This window comes from Branchiostoma floridae, chromosome 6, assembly GCF_000003815.2.
Source record: "Branchiostoma floridae strain S238N-H82 chromosome 6, Bfl_VNyyK, whole genome shotgun sequence".
Classification (NCBI taxonomy): Eukaryota; Metazoa; Chordata; class Leptocardii; order Amphioxiformes; family Branchiostomatidae; genus Branchiostoma; species Branchiostoma floridae.
In genome coordinates this window covers 8,593,572-8,614,827 of record NC_049984.1, presented here as the reverse complement: position 1 = coordinate 8,614,827, position 21,256 = coordinate 8,593,572, and the positions used below count along the sequence as shown (strand labels likewise).

At 38.3% G+C, this 21,256-nt stretch overlaps 1 protein-coding gene across 7 annotated transcripts in view; it reads left to right on the top strand.

Annotated features, from left to right (window-relative positions):
• Positions 1-20,357, top strand: part of LOC118418452 (kinesin-like protein KIF28P) — a 57,219-nt gene extending 36,862 nt beyond the window's left edge. For 3 of the 7 annotated variants that reach the window (XM_035824366.1, XM_035824370.1, XM_035824371.1), the window contains exons 7-29: positions 370-448; positions 744-807; positions 1,730-1,916; positions 2,397-2,549; positions 3,179-3,276; positions 4,197-4,297; positions 4,604-4,830; positions 5,715-5,735; positions 6,269-6,369; positions 6,962-7,167; positions 7,274-7,416; positions 7,776-7,919; positions 8,302-8,455; positions 8,839-8,926; positions 9,141-9,314; positions 9,709-9,831; positions 10,111-10,278; positions 10,718-10,819; positions 11,096-11,245; positions 11,586-11,714; positions 12,760-12,819; positions 13,474-13,602; positions 17,910-20,357. In XM_035824366.1, the coding sequence (XP_035680259.1) occupies positions 370-448; positions 744-807; positions 1,730-1,916; positions 2,397-2,549; positions 3,179-3,276; positions 4,197-4,297; positions 4,604-4,830; positions 5,715-5,735; positions 6,269-6,369; positions 6,962-7,167; positions 7,274-7,416; positions 7,776-7,919; positions 8,302-8,455; positions 8,839-8,926; positions 9,141-9,314; positions 9,709-9,831; positions 10,111-10,278; positions 10,718-10,819; positions 11,096-11,245; positions 11,586-11,714; positions 12,760-12,819; positions 13,474-13,602; positions 17,910-18,014 (2,906 nt within the window). In that variant the 3' untranslated portion in view covers positions 18,015-20,357. The remainder of the gene's footprint in view (positions 1-369; positions 449-743; positions 808-1,729; positions 1,917-2,396; positions 2,550-3,178; positions 3,277-4,196; positions 4,298-4,603; positions 4,831-5,714; positions 5,736-6,268; positions 6,370-6,961; positions 7,168-7,273; positions 7,417-7,775; positions 7,920-8,301; positions 8,456-8,838; positions 8,927-9,140; positions 9,315-9,708; positions 9,832-10,110; positions 10,279-10,717; positions 10,820-11,095; positions 11,246-11,585; positions 11,715-12,759; positions 12,820-13,473; positions 13,603-17,909) is intronic. The other 4 variants (XM_035824369.1, XM_035824367.1, XM_035824372.1 and 1 more) reach the window with 4 other exon arrangements.
• Positions 20,358-21,256: the final 899 nt, after the last annotated feature.

Here is a 21,256-nt window from a genome sequence, read left to right as displayed (position 1 = left end):
TAACATAAATTGATCCCAATCTAAGCTGTGCTCTCAATGGAAACTTTTCAGAACTGCCCCCTGCATGAAATATACAATGTCATATGCCCCCTTGACAAGCAAAGCAGATTCTCTGACAAGCATAAAATTCAGATTGGTGAGGTTATTGATACTACTACACACTTATCACAGTTGTCAAATGTAAACTGTCTGATGGTAATTTCTCCGACAGGAATGCCTCATTATGACTAGAAATTCTCTAGTTGACAGAAATATTGCTCAAGGAATGTTGATTGCGTTTTGTTTGTCAACATTATATTTCAATCGTGGTTTAATTATCCTAATGTGTAAGCAATCTGGTCTAACAGTAATTTTTGTGTGCCCTTCTAGGTTTCAACTGTTCTCTGTTTGCCTATGGACAGACTGGATCAGGAAAGTCATACTCTATGGTGGGGTATGGCAACAACAAGTAAGTACTGCTTTCAGCAGGCATGACTCGAAAACAAGTCCCAAACTATCAGCTGAAAGGGTTAGGATTTTGCTTAAAATTTGAACCGTAGAATTGAAGCCTGGGTGCTAGAAAAAAAAAAATACTTCTTATAAGTTTTTGGCAATACATAGTCCTTTTGAACTATAAACTAATGAATATTTCCATATTGTGCATTTTGTTATAAATGTACTACTAGACAGTATATTGCTCATCCAGCACTTGTGTATTCAATTGTCTTTATAAACTATAATGTCTTTTCTTTTGATTTTTTCAGAGGAATTGTGCCTATCACTTGTGATGAACTGTTCAAGGCTATTGAGGCTGGTGACAAAGCCACGGTAAGATTCACCCGGGAAAATTATTCCAGAAACATGATTGTGTTGTTGTGCTGCAGTTTTCTTTTAACCACAGAGTGAAAACGCATCTAAATTCTCTTTTCCAATTACTGCAAAATTGAATCCCCATGGAAATAACTGAATCTGCAATAATGATGCTAGTTTTAGATGGCATCAAGTATCAAAGTGCAGTTGGTTGTCTTCTGATTGACCATTACATATTTGCATTCTAATAATAACTTTTGTCAGTTATTTTTAGTCTCCCTTGCTCCCCATGGTACCATTGAGCTAAGTTGACAGTTATAAATTATGGTGGTTTCCAAGAACCTGGCAGCAGTATGAAAGGAAAGCATGAGTCATGGATGCGGGGATGACCTATTTCTGCTCCTATTGGAGCCCATTGGGGATGTGTACCTTAAGTGGCATCAGGTACAGAAGTTTAGGTACAGCTCTTACTGTACCTCAACAATCAAGAACATGAGTTACAAATAAAGTAGATGAAGGGATTCATTGTATAAGATGTGCCATTAAACTCCTCAGGCTTTTTTTTATTCATTTAACTTTTAAGCCAGACCTTTTGGAAAAAAAAAATATTTGTATTTTTTTTTTACCTGCCAGTACAATTTTTTCTGAAAAAATCCAAGAAGAAACAAATGAATTTGGTGTGGCCTAGAAGTGTAGCTACAACTTGCTTTGTTTTAGGCTCTTTTACCATTTGTCAATGCAATAACTTTAAATAAAGTATGCAACAAAACTTTGCATCTAAACTTTGCCAACAACTTTTGACAAAATTTTGGAAAGTTTAAAAAGTGTTTACTTTATTCAAGAAAATATGGTATTACTTGTGACCATGGTTAAAGATTCCATGCACAGAAAAACAGAATTGCAGATGTGAAATATATTTTTCTGTTTATTTTTGTTCCAGAAATATGAAGTTACCTTCTCCATGTTGGAGATCTACAATGAGCAGGTTCGTGACCTCCTCAGTAAGGACAATCCAAAGGGTGGGCTCCAGGTGCGACAGAACCCCAAACTGGGACTCTTCTATGTTGTTGGGCTCAAGAAGGTTGCTGTGGGGAGCTATGCTGAGATCGACAAGAGAACCCAAGAAGGTGAATATGATTACTTTGTGCTTAAAAAATTGTGTCCTCTGCAAAATCAGGGCTGTCTCAAGGAATCTTCCCTCTGTTGTGGGACAGAAATTTGCTTGTTGGGAGTCGGGACGGACGAAAATTTCACACCATCCGTCCCAAAAATCTGAAGTTCGGTGCATAAAATTGATGAAAATGTATTGCCATAAGCTTGCAATGTAATCAATTGATGTGTCTGTTTGTATTGATGTGTTTTAGCAGTTATAGGAATATTGCAGATTGGCAGCATGTGAGGCAAAGTGGTGTATTATGATACTTGGACGTATGGTATTGGACGTATGGTTTGGCTAGGGTCCATTGTTGTTGTAGTTGAAAGCCAGGATAACTCATGGTTACACTCGCACAGTGATGTTAAGTTGTACATTCTTCCATTCCTACAGAATTTACTATGGTATGTTTATTTCATTTGGCACTTACATGTATATTGTTGGTTTCTCCCAGGTACTGCTAACAGAACAGTGGCCTCCACCAACATGAATGCCACCAGCAGTAGAGCCCATACCGTCGTCACCATCACCTTCGACCAGATCTCCAAGAACGAAGCTGGAGAGGAAACTAAGAAGAGCAGTGTCATCAACTTGGTAGATTTAGCAGGTATGAAGTACTCTTTATTTCCATCCTACGGTCCCCTTAGGACCTTCAAAACTGGCCAAGAGATCACTTAAAAGACAGATAAAATCCGTTCTATGTAATTACACAGGTGTTCACTATAGACTGAATTCTTAATGCTTGTGTCAATGGGAAAAATCATGTAAGGGACCATCAAAAAGTAGTCACATTTTTCAGGTGGTCCTTGGGTACAGATGGTCCTTTGTACAAGGTTTGACCTGCATTGTGATGAACACAGGTTTGAAATCCCAAAGGTTGAAGCAAGTTTTGAATCAAAATCTCCCAAGAAACTAAAGAAGGACGCCTGAGTCCAAAGCAGAGGTTGATGCCCCTGTCACACAGCAGGAAAATCGTTTGTCCTACCTACATGGATATCAAGCAACCTTCTGGGAAACAACAAAGCTTGTCAATTGTGTGCCAAGGGTTTTGTGGCATCTACAATTTTTGTGATAAAGAATATAAACCGCCCCACCAAAGACACGGGTAAAGCATGACGCAGATGGAAGAGACTATTATTACCACATTTTACTTTGCATAACTTTTATCTCTGCCATATGCCATATCAAAGACTTCCTTCCCCATCATTTAATCTTCTTTGATGTTTTGACTTTTAGGTAGTGAGCGTGCCGACAGCACAGGCGCCACTGGGGATCGTTTGAAGGAAGGAGCCAACATCAACAAGTCCCTGTCAGCCCTGGGCAATGTCATCTCGGTAAACACACCTCACAAAATTCTTTTCTTTTCAGCTTTCTGCAGAATAAATTGATCCCATAATCTTCTGGCACATCAAAGTGTGGAAATGCGAAATAAAAATATAGAAATGTAAATTTAGCAAACATGCAGCCGCTCTTTCATTGGCCAACCCGCAAATTGCCATGCCATCATTTTGTAAACTGCTAATTGTGATAAACAGTCAGGATGAGTCTATTGCAGGTTGCCAGGATTGTTATCTGGCAATTAGTAGAATTGCATATAACAACCTGAGAGTATTATGATAATCCCTTACATTGGTGGAAGAAAATTGAGGTGATTTTAAAGCGGCAAGCAAATTGGAAAGGACAGTTACAAAATAACTTTTCCAGACTGACTAATGCCTGATTTTCATGAATACCTTGTTAGTAGTGTTTGTAACCTGACACACTTATCAGCTTAACAAATTTTGGCTTCTTTTCCAACGGGAAATTCTGATGTGCATAACAAGTACTGTAAATGCAGAAACCTTCATGGTGGCTTAATGTTCGCGGTTTTCGCAGTGGCTGCTTCACTGCAAACTTAAAACCACTGTGAACATTTTCCCATGGCAATAAGAGACTATAGTGAATTGTGCTTCCGCGAAATTAAAACCACCGTAAAAGGTCCTTTTTTCCCGCTACCGCAAAATTAAATCCCCGCAAAATTAGATGCATTTACAGATACATGTAACTGGCATTTCAGCACCAAGGACAGTATAGGTTTCTCTTTTGTTCATAAGTCATGGTCTTCATTTGTAACTATTTTATGCTGCAATTGATTGAGTGCTCTTCAAATGTTTTGGGCTTCTTCTGAAGCAAGAATGTCAAGTTAGAGTAAATATATTTACAGTACTTGGATGATGTCAGGTTAAGATATTCCACATGACCTTGTGTGTTCCAGGCACTTGCTGATCTGTCGAGTGGTGGTAAGAAGAAGGTCATGGTTCCTTACAGAGACTCTGTCCTCACAAAACTCCTGCAAAATGCCCTGGGAGGAAACAGGTGTGTACCTTAAAATCTAAATCAAGAAATTAAGAAGTCAAATGTAAGAAAACAGAATAGTAAGCTTTCCTATTTTCTGCATACAAGTTATTGAGTTTCTATATGGAATATGTTGCTGATTTGTGATGAAAAGGTGGTTCTAATAAGAAAATTATTCATGCCCCTTACTGGCCTTAGAAACGTAATTTGTTCAGTAAGGGTAGGAATAATGTTGTTGTTTGATGTATATCCTTTAAATATTTCTATATGAGTAAATCTCATAGTGAGTCATGATTACATGTTTTTATCATATCCTCATGCCTACAGTAAAACTGTCATGATTGCTGCGCTGTCACCGGCTGACATCAACTACGACGAGACCCTCAGCACGCTGCGGTACGCGGACCGCGCCAAGAAGATCAAGAACAAGGCCGTGGTGAACGAGAACCCGCTGGACAAGCTGATTCGAGAGCTTCGGGAGGAGAACGAGAAGCTGAAGAAGCAGATGGGAGGGGCGATGCCTGTGGCGGGCGGGGCTGGAATGGACGCCGCAGGTGAGGGTTTAGTTTCAGAGTTACTTTATATGATATAGTAATGATGTAACATCTACTAACATACTTAAATAATTACATCAGGTTGGTAACTACTCAATATCGTAAGATTCTTAAAACACAACACAAAGTAGTACTCACTCACACTCAATGTTTCGGTGTCTATCAGTATCAGACACCATCATCAGGGTAGAATGGCTGGATCTACTTCTCACTGCTACTTATAGCCAATGTAGTTGGTGCTGCAGCAGTGAGAATGTCATCCCAAATATGACTCAGTTTGTATCCCCCCTCATCTCTGTTCAAAACGTTGGAATTGAGTACTACTTTTGTTGTGTTTCAAGAACCTTACTCTATTGATCTACTAACATAATCCTACCAGGTTGCATACATCTACCATCCTGGAAAACTGTATTTATGGAAATCTCCTATGCAGCATCCCCAGCACTCCTGTACATCAAAACTGTGCACACCTGGGGATGCTGCACTGCAGATCTCTCAAACACAGTATTCATCAAGGTGTCAGATAGATGTAGCCAGGTGGATAGATACAGGTTATCAGAAATTTACCAATGGCTGTGATAAGCCTGAGCAACAAACATTGAGCTGAAATTCTGTATTTCATCACATCATCGTATCACCTTGCTCATGCTTACCACATGGCTATCTCAGATGTAAAATTGAATTTCTGTCATGTCATTCATTCAGTCATTATATAAGTATTACATCAAATCTTTCCCTCTCTATATGTGACATGTGCACTCCTACCATCCCTTTAACACTTACGGCAGCACTGTTCTAAGATCCATGTTGTATGTTCATGCATCACTGTACTTTGTCCATTGCATGTTACCACTTTGCATGTGCATGTGCACTTTGAACAACAGACGGGGCATACAGCAAAGAAGGTTTGTTTTGTTCATAAGCGTGCTTTTATTTCAATGGTTTTACCTTCTCTTTGCTGCTGTGTGATGAAACCACCTGTAAGATCCACATCGTCTGTCCCTGTACTCCTGAATATTGTTTCCATGATTTGTAGATTGAGAGAATTTATACTTTTGCCATAATGTAACATGTATTATCAAGACCTCATCCGTAGAACATACTTTGTATGACTTAAGTTTCAGAAATATCAAATTTTGCTTCTCTTTGAAATCCTCTGTTGCTTCACTTTGAAATCCTATGTGTAATTTTGTAAAGATACAATCAGACTTATTATTTGCAAGGAGACTGCATAGATTTTTTCTAGTTTATACAAATATATGTAAAACACAGTTGATTGTTTTGTAAGCTGCTGTTTTCTGGACTCTGAATAAATATGTTCTGATTTGCCGTTAGATTGGTCTAACAAGGAAAACCTTGCGAATGTTCATGCATTGGTTTCAATTTAGAAAATATTGCAAAAGAACAAGTTTTCGAATATTCCATCTGCACCTTTCAGAGATTGAGAGAATGCGTAAAGAGATGGAGGAGGAAATCCGAGCCCAGCTGTTGGCCAATCAGGAGCAGATGAAGGACATGGATGAGAGCTTTGAGGACAAGGTACGCTCATGTGACAGTTTTGTGACGATTGAATCCTTTGACAACAGTATAGATTGTAGTTTGTCGCCATATCTTGAAATTGTTAAGAATACTTGGAATATGCCTTTATCCTTTGTTTTATGAAAAAAATATCATTATGTTGCTTCATGGGTCATATTTAACCACTTGGCAAGTAGTCCATTCATGTTTCAAGTGATTCACCCCTATCACAAACAGACCACAACAGCAAATGTCTTCTAGGTATCAGGCTTGATGTATTTCATGATTTTTAAATGCACTCTAACATTACATGAAATAGTGCCAGCAAGTTGACATACTAAGAACATACTTTAATCACTGTTGTGACAAGTGATTAGTATCAATGAGACTAGCAGATCTAGAGACTAACATGCATGCATGTTGACTTAGAGGGACTGAAGGGAGAGACCTCCACTGGCAGAGAGTCTGTAGTGGATGACCAAGAGAATAAACCACCACTAGAAGCTTACAGTGCCTGAATAATCTCTAAAGAGGAATCCACCAGATAGACTAGAATCCAGAGGCCATCCAATGAACATGTGACAACTGTGACATTATGACTTTGTCTCCACAGCTAAAGAGAAACAGAGAAGAGCAGGAGGCCATGGGAGCAGCCCAGGCCAACACACAGGACAGGAAGAGCAAGGACCCCCATCTTGTCAACCTGAACGAGGACCCCATGTTGTCTGGGGTGATCTTCCACTTCATCGAGCCAGGAGAGATGACCATTGGCAGAAAGGATGCCAACCCACCACCCATGATCCAACTTACTGGCCTGAGGTAAGTCTAGCAATCAGTTAAACTTTATCCCTGCTATTTATCAGTTAACAATATGACAAAAACAGGACAATATCATGAAGTTAACTGTTGAACATTTTTTTCTCAGTATTTCAAAGCAGCATGCAGTCATCACGTTTGAGAACAGCGAGGCCACAATCAAGCCAGGGGAACAAGGAGCCAAGACGAAGATCAACGGTGTTCCTCTCACAGGACCTACCACCCTGCAGCACCTGGACAGAGTTCTCTTTGGTATGCCATATTTAAAAAGAATTTTCTGAAGCAAAGTGAAACGGTTACTTTCAACACTTACATTTGGTGATTTTATGAACAGACCATGCCGTTTGACATCATATATTAAATATACCTCAGGGCAGGCTATTATCCCTGCATTGATTATCTGCTACTAGTGCTAATATGTCTGAGTCAAGCTTCCAGCACTCCATTTAAGACATGGCTGTGACCCATGGTATGGACCTATGGTGAGTTAAGATAGGAGGCAGAACCTTATTGGTTGTGACAGTGTTTTCTATGTATGAACAGAAAATGTAGCAGGTAGTATCTGAAATTGTGTTGCCTCTTTATGATGGTTTTTATTTCAATTTTCCCAGGTTCCAACCACATGTATGTGTTCCACAACCCCCTGAACCCCAAGGCTCCAGAAAACACCCCCAGTAAGATTGACTGGGACTTTGCACAGAAAGAGATTGCCAAACACAAGGGTTTTGACACAGCCAGTGCTGGCATGTCAAAAGGTAGGTTGTTGAATCAAAATAAGGTCTTGATTAGATTTGAAATGTTTTCTAAAAATGTGACAAAAAACTAATGAATGGGCAACTACCAGTTCCATTTTTAAAAATCTTTCCTTGGTGGTGCCTAAGTAGTCATACCAACTTTCTTTGATGCATTTTTCATATTATTTGACAAGTACAATGTGATTTGAAGATTTCACATAGTACTTTGTAAATTTTTCATGATTTGTACATTTTGACATTGTGCTTCTTTGTGTTTTTCATGAAAGTCATGCAGACCATTTCTGTAAAATTCACAAAAATGCTTAGATGCGAATTAAGCAGTCCTATAAAGAGATTGAGAAGTAACATTTAACAAGTTTCGTCAAAATCTTTCATATTTCAGAACAAATCATTGCCCAGGAGCAAATCCTGGAACTGCTGCCCATGGTGTCAGAGGTCAACGCCATCAGTGAGGAGCTGAACAAACATCGCACCTTTGAAGTCATCCTGATCAGTGGGGCAGCCATGGAGGGCTATGGCAGCAAGAAGGGTGCAAAGTAAGTGTGACAAGTACAGAACCTGATAAAAACCGAGGCATGAAAATTTGCTAAAATGCCACTCAAAAATCAGGTAGAGTGAAATACTAGTATGGTAGACTTGGAAGAAAGGTTAATCTCTAATTTACAGCACAAAAATTGGATGTAACAAAATTTTCAACTGGCCAACTCCAGTCTTTGTCAAGGAATGAGCAACCCACCACATCTGCAATGTCATGTTATGCAGATAGAACACATTACTCTGAAAGCAGTGGATCATACATTGCAGAAAGTGCATAGTACACACAGATGAACTTTTAGTTGATGCAGAAAGTCAATGGTTATAGAAAACTGAATGTCATCCAAGGTCTGTGAAGCTTATGTTGTGTACGGTGCTATTTCAGAGTGGTGGTGAAGATGAAGAACTTGCTGAATGGCAACACCTGGTTGTGGGAGAGGGGAAAGTTCATGAACAGGAGGTACATGATTCAGGTGAGACAAGTTGTTCATCTATTTGAATAAAAATCTTGTTGAGACTAGTGGATTCTGCTTGAATTGTCTGACCGTTTCCAAAATCATATCCAGTTGCTTGAGTAACCGTTTTTTGAAATAAATTTATTTGTTACTTAATTTGGAGACTAGAGAAATTCTACATGCTGTGCAAACAATGTTCTAATCGTTTTTCTACACCTGTACATGTATGTAGGAACTTTACCAGAGGCATTTAGATGGTGATGAGGATGTGATGAAGATTCCGAAGGAGGAGGACCCCTTCTGGGAGCCTCCGGAGGATGTGCTCATCGGAACTGCAAACGTCTTCTTGCAATCTCTGTCTTATGCCCTGGACTTCGATGACAAACTCTCTGTAACAGACTACAAGGTATGGACTGCTAAGAAGTCATCATATAATGTCACTTTTGCTTTGTAACATGTAGTTGACACTTTAATGTCATTACAAAATAATACAAGGTACTAGGCTTCTAAGAATGTGCCCTTTGGCATTATACACCAGTTTACCATGTACAAGGCAGTGCAGCATCTGTATATCACACTGAATGACCTGTCACATCTAACCTATGCATAAATGACTGCAAGCGTTGTTTAAAGTTTGCCTAATCATGATGACCCTACAGTTTCGGTGGCAATGAGCTCCATTCTACAATAGGTCTAGGTAAAAACAAATTTCTAAACCCTCAGCCCTGGGTTGATAACTCTGGTACATGTATGTGCACTTCACATCATGATTATTTCCTGTTCTTTTCTGATCTCTGCAGGGAGTAGAGGAGGGCAACTTGTACGTCAACATCACACCATGCAGTGACAAAGGAAAACCCCTTGATGAAGACTTCTTTGTTGAAGATCCCCAAGAGCTGCTAGGAAAACCATTCCACTACAAGGTATGCAGTTACTTTCATCCTATATCTTAAGCTATCATCTTCCAAACTCTTAAAAAAAGGCAGTTTTCAACAATAGAAATCTTTGTTGATACCTTTCATGATTTGCTGGTGCTGAGGTGTATAGTGGCATTATGAGATTATTTGGACATAGTGAGATTATTTGGACTCGCAAATCAAGTTTCCTATAGGACTGACAGAAATTAAATCACCAGCATGCTTAAGGCAATAAAAACAGCTTGCTGCTCAATAAAATTGTGATATTTATACCCCCCCACACAGGTGACCATCAAAAGTGCAGAAGTGAACAAAGCCAAGTACTCCAAGGGTCTGCATGTCAAGTACAAGGTGTACCAGGATGATGATTTCACCAGCACACCTGTCATCAAGGCTACCCTGTCTCCTGAGTTCAAACACCACAGGATCATCACCTATCCTGCTGTCAATGAGGTCAGTCAGGGTAGACTTTGACTTACAGACCTTGAACTATAAAGCCTTTGATGCAGTAGGGGCAGTGGGTTGTAAACTCACGTCAGGGCAAATGCATGTTATTGGAAGAGGTAGCCCATCCCTCTCCTTCCACCAACCTTTACCTCCTAAACTGAAGTCACATCCATTTTACACCTGGATGGAGTGAGGAATGTTGTGTTACATGCATTTCCCAAAAGTTCTCATTAACATCTAGCCATGCAGGAATACTAGGAATCAAACCCAAAAATTGGACAATGCCCCTTTCGAACTGTTGATTACAAGCATGTCAAGTCCCATGGCAAAGATAAGTTTTGCCTCTTCGTGTGTTGTCAAATATGCATAGCTGTCAGGGTGAAATCAAGAAAAAGGCAGAGTTAGGGCACTGGCTACTTTTATTCACCCAAGTGTTATCTTACAGGATCAGCTTGGGTACTTTGAGCACGGCTGCATCACATTCCAGCTGTATGGAGTACAGGAGGACTCTGTTAATGACAACAGACTCATGAAGATGACAACAAAGGTTAGAAACCAGGTTTTTTTGTTATGACATGCTAATATAACTATAGCTGCATTGGTAGTACATCCCTTTAAATAACTTAAGATTCATGTTTTTTTTTCTCAAATAGCAGTATTGTGCATGGCGTCCGGTAGAATTTTGAGAGTTGATGTGATAGAAAACTTGTACAGTTGTACTGTAGTGGAATGATGACAAGTGAAAAGATGCACACTCTTAAACTATTATAAGAAAGTCCTTATTGAATTTTACTGAATGTATTTTTCTCTCACATCAATCCAGGAGTTACGTCAGATGGAACAGCTGCAGACCCCGGGCATGCAGCGCCGCCAGACCATCAGCGAGGCCTCGGAGGAGAGCAAGCTGCGAAACGAGCTGGACGTGCTGAGGAAGAAGTTTGAGAGACTGGAGAAGAAGGAGAAGAGAATACAGGTACTGTGTGGATTATGGGAAATCAATGGCATCACTGTTACAGTAATGTTGTCATGCACCGTTATAGATATAAACTACTATACTGTACCTCAGAGTTGCTTTAGCACCTCAAGTCTCAAGTACATGCTCTCCTCAAACACATTTAAGATCCTACTATATATATCACTTAATAAGTGTTAAGTGTTGGAATTGATCCTGATGTGAGTGAATCAAAACTTATAATCCAGCCTTATTCAGCTTCTACTTACTGTACAAAACTGGTGTTTAGCTAACTTTAAAAAAAGACACCAAGAAAACACATCTATCTGAGAATTACAGCATTTTTCATGAATTACTGCAGGACCTGTGTTCAGAGTGGAAGAGTAAGCCGGCGGAAGAACAGCAGTTTGAGCCCTTCTGGCGACACGTGTCTGCCGTGGCCAACAGCTCGGGCAACAAGCTGAAAACCAGAGTGGAGATTCTCAACACGGTAGGTCTGCAGTGGAGGGTCATAGTCTAGTGTTACATGAACTGGTAATGTACATGTACGATTATCACAGCCTCGGATCCACTCCAGCCTTATTAGCATTAGTCCTCTCCCAAGGGTCGCTTCTTCGTTGGCGGGAAATCGATCTTCAAGAGTGGATAAAAGTTAACAAGGCTGGATTCCAGGCTAGAGGTTTCATTCTACGGAACAATGGGAAGTGCTTGGAATGATGACATTTTGTTGTTGATACTATAGTTTCATTAAAAACAAATCAAATAGACTGATCATAGCAGCCCACTTCTGTCAAAATGTAGGAATGCAAAACAAAAACATTAAAAAATGAGTATTTTATGGACATACAGGCACTACCTCATCACTATCATTCATTCATTCAAATTGTGATGGATAGTCTGGTTTGGTCTACTGGTCTAATGGTTGGCACTGGACACATGTTAAGATGTAAACTAGTTGTTTAGAATATATTTTGAATATGATATGTTTATATGTGCTGAAGGACATTAAGTTAAATGATGTTTCAATGATCATCTGCTGTTGATGGGTGTGCACCCAAATATCAGGCAACACTCTATCTTAAAAGGGACAGAGACTTACACTTAAATTCATCCCTCTTGGAATGCCATAATGATCTTAAAGCAGGTGTACTGCTTTAATTTTTTTTCTTCTAGACGAGCTTTCTTGTTACATCTTTAAGTTGCGTACGTTTCCTCTGTTTATCTCGACATCAACAAAACAAACCAGTGCCTAATAATTTCTGCCCAAAGATTGGTGTCATGGGTTTTATGGTGGTTGGAGTCATTTCAGGTAGCTTCTATGAAAGCTTGCACTAACCAGCATGTGCATCAGCAGTTGCTAACATCTGGTGTGGGCTGTTGACCACTTTTTCCCACTATAAGCACCCTTTTGCAATCCTTAGAAAACAAAAGTAGCATGTTTGTACATGTAGTAACTGTTTGTTTTTTTGCTGTAGAGAATTTCCAGTGCACATAATCTTTCTCTGTAATGTGTGCTCGGCTCCTATCTTTTTCAGATGTTGAAAGGACAGAAAATGCTGAGAGCAAAACAGTCTTCCGATGGTAGTGGTGCAAATGTAAGGACAACCCGTGTAACAAGTCTCACTAATCAACATATACATGTTCATCTTCATGTTTGCTTCACCTGTGTTTTTGGTTCTGCCATATAACATTAACCTGTCTGCATTTCTTTACCGACGTGTGCATACATGTTGACGTTCATGTTCACACATTTCACAAGGCTTGGTCTTTGTTCAGCACAGGACTGATTGGAAGCTTTGCAAAAATTCTAATATACAATCTCAGTACCTATAAGTTTCATATGATTGAAGACCCTGTCAAAGAATTCTGATAAAGCTTGCCACGATCTCGTCCTGTGCTGGAAAAAGACTGGTCCATAATACTTGAGTGTGGGCATGTGCATGAGCATGGTTGCATTTGCAAAACAAGTCAAGTGCATCATCAGCAAAGAAATGTTCCTGTGTGTCCGACCTATGGCACGTGCTTAATGTGTCGTGCGGTGGTAGCTGTGATTGTTTTGAATGGCCTCTTGTCAACCAGTGCACCTGCACTCACCTTGTTTTGCAGCTTGCTGTGCCGTAATCCTTGTCAAGCAGGTGTCTGTGTTCGTGGAAGGAGCAGCTTTCGATGTCGTGTTTCGTTGTTCGTAGTCAATGTGATTTAGCATAGCCACGCCATGCTCACCTGTGTAACATTTTCACCCCCCTCAGGATGATCTTGTTAGTGTGTACAGCTTTGAGTTGGACCCAAATGCTAAGGAGCAAATCCACATTGCCAACAACAGCCCCAGGGCAAAAAGGAATGGTGGTTTGGGCACTGGCAGTTCTGACTCTCCAAATGTAAGGCTATATGTTTCAGTAGCCATGTTAGTCTCTGCTTTATCTGATTTCTTTCGCTATCAAATCCTCTCATTTGCCAGCCTCTTTGTATCTCTATATTTTGTTTATTTCAACACACCTCTATTTGCATTTCCCTGCACTTTTGGTATTTTCTACTGGTGACTATTCTTTTTTTTTTGCATGCATACATCAACCCAATCTCTCTTATATACCAATGGGCTGAAAAGTTATTGCAAGGTGCAAATTCTGCCATGTTTCCTTAAGGTTCCTACCTGGCTAAATTGGCATTTGACCTTCTATTGTTTAATCTTTAATGAATTAAGAAAGATTGAAGTCGTAACAAATATTGATAGATGGGCATGAAAGAATCCTAATTTTGATTTTTTTTGGGGGGGGGGGCATACGGATGCATCCCTATGGCCCCAAAAAGATCAGATTTAGAGTTCTTTCATGCCCATCTGACAATATTGGTCATGGCTTCAATCTGTCTTAATTCATTACTGAGAAAACAATGCAAGGTCAAAATGCCAATTTAGCTAGGTATAAAACCTTAAATTGGACCTATGTCTTTTACAATGGTGAGTTTTGAAGAAAATCATCATTTTTCTGTAACATTTTATATCTATGTCAAAACAAATTGTAAATCACCCATTTGAAAACAAAGATTGCTAACTAAAGGTATAGGTCCAAAGCAATATTGCAATCATCTTAATGGCATATAATATTGTAGAGCATTTCAATTTTAGAAATGTTCAGTGGGGCATAGCTTGGTGACTTTTAAAGGTATTAATCAACAAGGTGTGCGGTGAATAATGGTGCCTATTAAATGTAACCGAATTGTTCTGAATAACTGTATGTAATATGTGTGTAACATTTATGGCAGATGGATTGTTACTAAAAGCAATGTTTGTATCTTTGTAATAACAATGTCCCTGAAAAGCCTTTTAGTTTTTTTGTGGACATTTTCCATTACTTACAATGGACTGAGAATGTGTAACACTCTTTACTATTTGCTATCAGCTCAAGCCCTATGTTGTTACTATGTTTTGACGCAACCTATTTTCCAATCCCCACAAACCTAACCCTAACCCTAGGGCTGTTGGAACATAGAGATGTCCAAACATAGTGCTGCCCCCCCCCCCCCCCCCAAGTAATTGTAATAACAATGATGGTAAAATTAGGCCTAAAAGTCCCATACTTTTATCTTAGTCTTAAAAACTTCTTGGAATTGTTCAGTAGTTCGCTGCCCTGTATATTGTACAACAACTGTTCATACAGAACTTACATTCAACACATACTTAGAAATATGTCACTACACTGAGGCCTGCTTCACTAAAAAAAAAATAATAATTTGATTTATATTCTTCACCTTAATTGACATGCCCCATTTTATTTTAATTGAAAACACACCCCATACAAGTTCTGCAGTTTTCATTTTTGTTCCAATTGTGACCAGGTCCTATTTAAAAAAACCAACATCTGTCTGGACAATTTGACTTTTGCTGGAAGTTAAAATACACCGAATCTCCATCACTTATCTGTTCGAATACCCCATCTTCCATTTCAATTGTAATCCCACCCCCATCTTCCCTGACTTCATTTAGTTGTCTGTCACCATACATACATCCTTTCAAAACATCAAGGACAAGCAAACCAATTATTTTTTTACTAACTAGCCACAGTAGTGTGTGTAGCACAGTGGATACTGACCATGCCTCTGGATCAAGAAGTCGTTAGTTCGAATCCCAGCGGGTTCACCCACCCAACATGCAAGCTACTGGACAGGGTTGCAGTCCTTAGGACAGGACATTATAATTGTACACTGGTCATTGTGCATGTGAAAAAGAGCTAGGGGAATTTTACAGGTACAACGAACCTGTAAATACTGGGGTGTACTGTGCATAGTGTCTGTCTTCTATGTCATGACCAGTGGAAGAAGAGCTCAACTGTTCATTAAGTTCAAGATTACTTTTTTCACTGTCACTTCTTTATGTAGTAATACATACTATTAGTCTTCTTCAACTTTAACACAGTTTGATAAAATTGGTTTGCTTGTCAATCTTATCCTGTCCCTACCATCACTTCTTACATTTGGAGAGAGTCAAAATCATGGGTTGTTGTGCATGACATCTAAAATATAAAGCTAGTGTCTTTGTCTTAGTCATTGTTTCTCTTGGACCAGTGATAGTAAGAATCATGTACTGTAGTATGTAGGAGCAGGAGTTTCTGAAGGCAGTGTTCACAGTAGATGTAGTTCATTGCATTATTTGCAAGTTAAGGTACTACTAGTAAGCTTTCAACTTCACATGTCTGCTTCACAGCTTTACCAGCTTTTTGCTATTCAAAAATCTCATTTCAGTAAAATTAACACTTGATAACGGCACGAGAGTAAGGAAAAATGTGGTCATAACAAGTGCTTAAGCATTTGCAGAAATTTTATGAAATTCATATGAATTTTATGAAAAATGTAGGAAGCATCATGCAAAATGTATGAATCTAATGGAAAATATAGTATTTTCATGCAAACGTTTCATTGAGACATTTTTGGTAGAAATACTATGAAACAAATCTTCTCCCAATGCAGAGGTTGACTGCAGTTTCAATGAAATTGTACAATTTCACTTAGCGATTTGTGCACTTTTCATAAGATTGCTTGAATTTCATGACACTTGTGTGAATGCTTAATACCCTCCTCACATTAGGCGAAAATCGATCGGACGACGAGTCTGCGAGCTCTAAATTACGAGGAGGCATGACCCTGACGGGAAGGGGGGAACTCTGCCATTTCTTCGTTGGCAGTAGGGTCATGCCTCCTCTTAATTTAGACTCGTCTTCCGATCGATTTTCGCCTAATGTGAGGGGGGTATTAGCACCACTGGATAAACAGTCAGCTTCTCGCCTTCACCTGCAAGTCAAGAATTGCTGCTGAATCCTCACATTAACCTTCACACTTTATTGCTTTGGATCAGCAACACGAAATGTCACCATTGCTTTTAATTCTCACAGGTATCAAGGTGTGCACAAATATCAAGGCCATGCAAGAACACAACTTACTATACAAAATCATGCATCCCCAATATCACTGCTTTGGATTAAAGAAATCAACTACAAACATTTTTGTTCTAATTTTCAAAAACGAAATCTATTTTTGTCATACCAGATCAGCAATCTTAATCCTACCACAATAGAACTGCATGTGAGAGAAACTATGCGTAATCGAATACAATAATATTACATAACTAATGTTATGCCTAATCAATTGCAATCAGTCAATGACATACTCATCAAACTGTAACAGCCTTAACTTGCATGTTTGTCCGCAAATTCGCCATTCAATAATTATCAGAGTTTAATGCAATAATGATTTACTATCAAGAGTGACAGAACAATTACATTTCAGCACCATGGACAGCATATGGCAAAACACGAATGTCAACAACAGTGATTTGCACTCATGATACCATTTCTCTTGTACCAGTGTTGTTTCAAAATTGAAGGTGTTTCTCCTGCAAACATCATGTTGATGAAAAGCACATGCCCGCACTCAGGAATTCATATCATTCTGTACATCACTTCACAGTATGATTTAGACATAAAAACTGATTATGAAACTAATGTTTTTCATAACTACCACAGATTGTTGACTGTCTCTAATTTGTTGACAGCAAAATCCCTTTTGTCTTGAAGTTTTGTAGATAGCTATAATCCATTTATAGTCCATTTACCTAATTAGAAACAAACGTTTTGTTTAGTTTTGTGTGATCTTGTTCTATAACAATTAGTTGTAGTCAAGTTGTGCTACATGTTAAGTATGTCTATCCTCTTTTGTCAACCTTGTGAGGCTGATATCCTTTCATCAGAAAATATCTTTAAGCAAACATGGCAACCATACAAAGTCTGCAAACCTATGATTGAAGGAGAATTCAAATATTATTTGTAAATGTAGTTCCTATATTCAAAAGTTAAACAGCTGACAGGTACCAACATTGCAGTTGTTTACAAAAATGCTGCCAAATGAAATATATCCACCACTTTACCCCCTCCTAAATGTCACTCATGGAACACAAGAGTGAACTACATTTTGTGCATCAAATTCCAATGAATTTTTACCACAAAGCATAGACATTTTGTAAAAACATTAATGTTACAATTTCACTTTCTTTCAAAATAATTTTACCCAGAAATAGTAGCTATTCAAGTAAAAGCTTACAGCATTTGAAATACAGCAACTGATAGGATTTTGCTGTGGTCTAACAGAAGGCTTTATTCTTTACAAAGTAAGTTTACTGTTATGTATCTTTTTCCAGGTAATTCAGGCTCAAAATAAGTCACAAGAAGCAGGTGGGGCCCAGAATGGCAGCAATGGGTCCATCAACAGCGGTGCAGGCAGTAAGGCTTGCGTCATCCAGTAGAGCTGCTGCGGAGTGTTACACAATCTCTAACTGTCAGGGGCTGAATGGGCCATACAACCCTCACTGGAGATCTTTCCCATTTCCAGAACTACCAAGAGGAGCTCATGATTCCTTGTCACTATGAATATCAGACCAATAGGAACTGTTGATGCTTTGTCACTATGGAAACCCATCATCACAATGTCCAACGCTATGGTAACAGACAGTTCTCAGTGTAGCAATAGTTGGTCCATGTTAGTATAGAAACATGAATCAAAAGGATAAAGATGTTCTCAATTCTGCTGATGAAGAGGTGTTTGTCATCAATCTTCTACAGGCCTGACCAGTAGAAGTTCTGCTAGAAGATGATCTAGTCTTTTACTGTGAAGGGATCCTATAGTTTACCTGTGAGCTTTATAGAGACACAGGTTTTGGAATGATCATCAGATCATGAGATCATTCCTGCTGTGTTGGGTTTCAATGTACACTACTGTCTTACCCTCTTGTAATATCTGTCAATTTATGTACTATATATAAATATATATCTTGCACTACTGAAGAATTCATTATTAATAACATTTTTATACAAAGGATAAGGAATCGGTTCATGAAGAAAATGAAGAGTGTTTTATTAGATATTTTTGTCAATTTGGGGGAGATCTTTAAAGTAGATGGCAAGTTATGGACGAGGAAAATTATTGTATAAAGTGAGTAAGAAATTACAGGAGAGGACCAAAAAAACAAAGATAATTAAGGGCCTTGATGTGCAATTCTGTAAGTACAGCTACAGCAATGTAGCAGTCCTGGTAGATCTTGGAATCAGTAGGAAACTATTCTCCTATGCAAAGCCTTGCCCACAGCTGTAATATAGCCTGGAAAGGCTGTGCTTAACCAGGATATCAGCCAATCAGAGAATAGGTTTTACCTAAAGACGATTCTTTGATTGGCTGTACCCACAAAAGTGTAGCCTAGGCTCTGCATAGGAGAATGTATAAAACTTAAGTTCACAAAACTTTATTGGAGTTTTCCACTGGAGAATATGAAATGTCTATCCAGTGTAATGTCTCAGTCCATGGAGAGTGTACACTTCTGATACAACAAAAAATCAAAATGTAATAGTAAAAAAATGGGATGGTTATGAAGTACCTTTCTTCTCTGTGCAATACATTAAACATCTTTCTATACATCGTTTATGTAAGGAATCAACTGCTTCATCTATGTATGTTTCTGAGAACCACAATATTTGTAACATTGCTGGTAGAACATGTAACATTACTAATAAAACACCTCTATAGCCAATATTAATTTCAATAACCATTACACTTCATGCTGCTGTAATTTTACACAATTTGTATTTTGCTGATTCCTGATAATGTGTATGAGATTGAAATGTAAAAAACAAGAATTCTTTTTAACAAAAGTTAGTTAAATCCACAAACATTTCTGAGTATGTCTCAGGTGCCAAAGTTGAGAATTACAGTTGAGAGTATATGGAAGTCATTGTCTCTAAACATTTTACATAAAGCCTTCTTAATTACACTTTATTACTGTCTGTCAGGGGAGGTAGATAAATTTAGAAACAGCTTGTCTAGATACTGTGATGATAATTCAATGTAAGATATGTGATGTCAGGATTGTGGAATATGTTATATTCTTAACAGTGTATCTAAATACTGCACTTGTGCTGTGTATTGTATTGCGTTGTTCTTGCACCCTTTTATATTCAGAAATTGTGAACCAGAATAGACCAGGATTTTAAGGTCATGTTGATAGATGTTGACTACGTCTCAAGCAGTTTTTTAATGGCTTTACTGTATATTTGTTATTTTTATGCAAAGAATTCCTTTTCCCCACCATCCTTTCTCATCTATTCTTAATACTATTCCAATAACGTCGCAAATATGAATTGCTTTTGAGGCTTATGAGTGCCATACTGTGATGAAAATTAAACAAGCAAGTACATGTACAATGTACTTACAACTCAAAGTAAGAGGAACATTACATTATACTGAGCACATCATTCAACAAAAGCTGTCTGCTTGTCTAAGATGGAAAAGAATCAAACGTACTCTGTATATAATTTAATGTCCAGAAAACTTTTGCTCGCACAATCTGTTATTAGGTTTTGTATGTGGTATATTGATAGTGCTTCAGTTAACATGATATTGAGGCTATGGTTGATCATTTCTGTACTATAATTGCTCAGTCTGATGGTGTAAAATTTGTACATAGATATGGTGAGGTAATTGTATAATTTTGGAATATCTGAATTTATGGAAAATAGAAATAGACGCTATGATTTGTTAGTAACTGTGTTTCTGCACAAAGGCCCGCACCTTAATAAAGTTAGATTTTGTCACTGAACATTTTTCCCGTTTTGTCTATTGTGTCCTTTTCCTCAGCAAACTATTTATTAATTATATTTTCTAACAGTAGCAAACAAGAAAAAGGTCTCCCTTTTCTTGATCACACTCTTGCTACATCATGAGTTGAACTTGAAATAATCTGCCTGCGTACCTTGGTTTATGTCATACATGGGCCGCGAAAACGTTCGATACAGGTGTTCCAGACCGTGTGATAACTTTCCGTATCACACAGGCTCCAAAGTTGTATCACACAGGCTTCCTTCGAGTAAACCTGACAATCCTTGTCCATTGACGGATGTACACCAATTGACTCTGACACTTAAAGTATAAAAGTGCATCATCAGAAAAAAACCATACATACAGCCTCACCCTGGGTTCTAATGCACCATTTATTTACCCTCTTATAATGCATGACAGATCTGTACTTTTAACTGTTGTACTTATTATGCAGATGCACATTGTTGTAAACTAAGTGAATAAATTACACATCAAAACAAATCAGTGGCAGTAGATATGGACTAAGGCCAGACCAATTTATTTGCTATCATAATTGTTCTCAGACTTTTTTACTTGTAAGCAAATTTTTAGTAAGACTTAGAGGACATATGAAAAGATAGGATTGGGAGGAAGTTCATATCTTGAGTATATTCAATCCCAGAGACTGACTGACTGCACCATTAGGTACAGACTTGCCCCTCAAACACTATTGAACTTTCAGTCTTCCAGCTCAGCCTTATTCTTTTGCATATGAGAACCAACACAATGAATAAGTGTGACCTAACATACACATACACACACACATATATATATATATATATATATATATATATATATATATATATATATATATATATATATATATATATAAACAGTATATATAAACAACTATGCAATACA